We start from the raw sequence: 3,796 nt of genomic DNA, 5'->3' as shown, positions 1-3,796 counted from the left end.
AAAGTATTCGTTCACGAAACGACTTTATTACTCCATCTGTAGTAGCTTTACGCATCGGCACCAACTCAGTCCACTTGGAAAATTTATCAAAGAAAACCAATAACATAGTATTTCCATGTTTTGACCTGGGCAAGGGACCTACAAAGTCAGCGCAAAGGGTAGCCCATGGTTCATCAGGCAATCTTGTTAACATTTCTCCAACTGGTTTCTGTTGACTTATCTTGTAACGTTGACAGGACATACATCGTCGAATATAACGATTTACATCTCTCGACATTCCCGGCCAATAGTAACGGTTAGCGATTCTATTTATTGTTTTACGTATTCCTAGGTGTCCAGCAGTGGCACTGTCATGATTTTCTTGAAGAACTCTATTCCTTAGATCTACAGCGACACATAATTTCCACGAAGTACCATCTCCATCTCTTAACTCTTGTGGGAAATGGCGGTATAGTTGATTTTCAACAATTGCGTAATCAGAGTATTTTATAGGGTTCTCTTTCACCTTCTTCTTCATTTTCTGAATCCACGCGCATTCGTTTGTTTTTAATGGTTCACAGTTAACTAAGTTTGCAACTTCTACTGGATTGCGTGATAGTGCGTCAGCGACGATGTTGTGTTTACCTTTTCTATATTTTACTGTAAAATTGTATTGTTGTAGTTCAAGTGCCCATCGGGCCAATCTGCCGGCAGGACTCTCTATAGAATTTAGCCACTTTAAAGCTAGATGATCGGTGATGACTACGAATTTATAACCTTCTACATAAGCTCGCATTTTCCGAATGCCCCATAAAATGGCCAAGCATTCCTTTTCAGTCGCTGAATAGTTCTTCTCCGCTCCGTTGAGATGACGACTAGCATAAGCTATTACTCTTTCACTACCTTCAATTTCTTGAGTTAAAACAGCTCCTAATCCATAGTTACTAGCATCCGTTTGTAATGTAAATGTTTTTGCAAAATCCGGACATGCTAATACCGGTGCTTTCGTAAGTTTGGTTTTTAATAATTCAAATGATTGTTGCTGATCAGCTTCCCATCTCCAGTGTTTACCTTTCTTTAATAGTTGTGTTAACGGTTGTGATATGGTTGCGAAATCTGGTACGAATCTACGATACCACGAGGCAATTCCTAAAAATCTTCTAACATCTTTAACATTCTTCGGGACTTGAATTTTTGCGATTGCGGATACCTTATCCGGATCAGTTTTTATACCTTCCTCACTCACAACATGTCCCAAATATTTTGTTTCACTTTTGAAGAATTTACATTTCTCTACATTAATTTTTAAATTTGCATTTCTCAGTCTATGAAAGACTTCTTTTAGGTTATTCATATGTTCTTCTAGAGTTTTTCCTACTACAATGATATCATCAAGGTATGCGAAAGCATGGGGTTCCATTTCGGGTCCGATTATACTATCTAATGCACGTTGGAAAGTTGCTGGCGCAGAATGAAGTCCAAATGGCATTACTCGCCACTGGTATAAACCACGGCCAGGAACAGCAAAAGCAGTGAACTTTTTACTATCCTCATCCATTGGTATCTGCCAATATCCATTTTTTAAATCTAGACTACTGATATATTTTGCTTCTCGAAGTCGGTTTAAAATACTGTCTATACGTGGAAGAGGGTATGCATCAGGTACTGACCTAGCATTTAATTGTCGAAAATCCATACATGTTCTCCAGGTTCCGTTTTTCTTCTTTACAAGGGTGATTGGAAAGCAATATGGGCTATGTGACGGTTCTATACATCCTTGTGAAATTAATTTGTTGATTTCAGCATCAATTATATTTTGCATAGCAGGGTTTCTGGGGGTGTAACGAATTTTAACAGGGCGATCATCCGTGACGATTATTTTATGAGTTGTAATTGTTGATAGACCATGCATATTTTGAAATTTGGACAGCTCATTTTCTAGAAATTTGTTGATGATATCTTGGGTTTCTTCCTTTAATATTATATTACTATCATGTTTACGTTCTTCATTGTCTTCTCGAGGTATCTCCTCATTGCTGATTTCATCCACACTCATACACTTTGCTTCTGTCTTAGTACAGTCTAGTGTTAAACCAGCCATGTGAATAGTTGTATTGAAAATACGCATAAAATCTAATCCCACAATAATGTTTTCGCTAGTTTCTGACATCACTAGAAAATTACAAGTTTTTGAAATATTTCCTAGTACCACATTAAATTCTACGGCTCGTGATAAGGATCTGGCAGAGCCATCTGCCAATATTACATCGATGTCTTCATTTAAATACGTTGGATTTTTGCTAAGCGTTTTCACAAAATCTTCTTGGATAAAATTTCTACTCGCTCCGGTATCAATAGTTGCTTTGACGATTTTTCCACATAATAGTATTGAGGCGGTTAAACGCGAATCTTCACTTTGTAAACTAGTATTATTATTTGAGGGTTGCGTTTTCGGAGGCTCGTCGTCCCTCAGTTCCGACGACCTCCAGAAGCATTTCCCGAGCGGTTATTATAATTACTAGAGCAACTTGCTGCATAATGTCCAGGGTTACCGCAACGATAGCAATTATTTTCTGGGCCTATTGTGGTACTGGCTAAAGCACGTGGGTTTTCTACGCGAGTTTGTGAATGTGTTGATGGAATGCTTTCTAAATCTTCAGCTAATGTTATTAATTCAGCTAAGGATGAGAAATCTTTTCGTTTAATATACCACTGATAGTCTGGAAGAGCATTTTGAAATATTCGCTGCAACTTTTGTTCTTCTGATAAGTTAGAATGGCGCATTAAATTTTGAATTGATAAAACATAATTTTTAAAAACTTCTCTTGGACGTTGAATTCTTTTACGGATTTCATCTTCTAATTTCTCAAAATATCTCGAAGGTAGAAAAAATGATAAAAAATCGGATTTAAATGATCTCCATACTTGCCAGTGTCCATTGTTATTTCTAAACCAGATAAGTGCTCTATCACGTAAAAATTCAGGCATAATTCGTGGAAATTGATTTAAAGGTACGTTATAAATTTCGGCTAATTCTTCTATTCGTTCGATGAATGCTAAAGGCTCCCGTCCTCCATCATACGAAAGTCCCCATTTTCTTACATATTCAATTAAATTTGTTTTGATGTTATCTGTGTCACAAGCTGGAACCGACACTGCTACTGATGGTTGACTAACCGGATGATTTAATTCTATTTTAACAGGTGAAGGGGTGGTACCGTTTCTCGAACCAGGTAACGCTAATGAATTTTGCTCATGTGTTAATTGTATCTCTAATAATCGTTTAGTTTTATCTTCGTCGTGTTCGGCGCTAATAAATTTCGCTAATCTCTTTCTGAGTTCTTCGACCGTTCCGACGGTATCTAATTTAAATTCATTTAAATAAGACGATAGTTCGTCACGTTTTAAAGTATATGCCCAACTTGATTTCAACATATTATATTATTTTTTTTTTTCACCGTAATTCTTTTATTTTTCTTATAAAACATAAAACAAGGATAAAACACGATTCCACGCACAATTAAAGTTTTTAATTCAGTTAGTTCTATTTGTTTTTAATTCTTGTTTCCTTTCGCGATCATTATTTTATAATAATATTTTTCTTTTAACACAGTTCTCTTATTATGTTCTTTTTGTTCAATCATTCACAGTTTTGATACAGTCTACTTTTGTTTTTTTGTAAACTCCCTTTTTTTTTTTTTAACACCACTTTCTTAATCTCTCGGTCCCTGCTCGGGCGCCATTGTAACGTTGTCTCTGGCTGGGGTATACTTGCCGGTGCCAGTGGTTCATTACAAAAATTTATATTTTTGTAGAC

General features: G+C 36.3%; 1 protein-coding gene across 1 annotated transcript; it reads right to left on the bottom strand.

Annotated features, from left to right (window-relative positions):
- Positions 1 to 2,150: 2,150 nt before the first annotated feature.
- Positions 2,151 to 3,414, bottom strand: LOC119603190. The gene has a single exon (XM_037955144.1). The coding sequence runs from the start codon at positions 3,412 to 3,414 to the stop codon at positions 2,449 to 2,451; it is 966 nt and encodes a 321-aa protein (XP_037811072.1). The 3' UTR covers positions 2,151 to 2,448.
- Between the last annotated feature and the right edge of the window lie 382 nt (positions 3,415 to 3,796).

The sequence above is a fragment of the Lucilia sericata genome, unplaced genomic scaffold (genome assembly GCF_015586225.1).
Source record: "Lucilia sericata isolate MDLA Ls3-8-SP2 unplaced genomic scaffold, ASM1558622v1 Contig000281F_arrow, whole genome shotgun sequence".
NCBI classification, from domain to species: Eukaryota; Metazoa; Arthropoda; class Insecta; order Diptera; family Calliphoridae; genus Lucilia; species Lucilia sericata.
This window is presented reverse-complemented; position numbering and strand designations above follow the sequence as displayed.

Bases quoted from the DNA above. Each gene is read 5' to 3' on its own strand.
- LOC119603190 (XM_037955144.1), bottom strand. From the start codon at position 3,414: ATGTTGAAATCAAGTTGGGCATATACTTTAAAACGTGACGAACTATCG.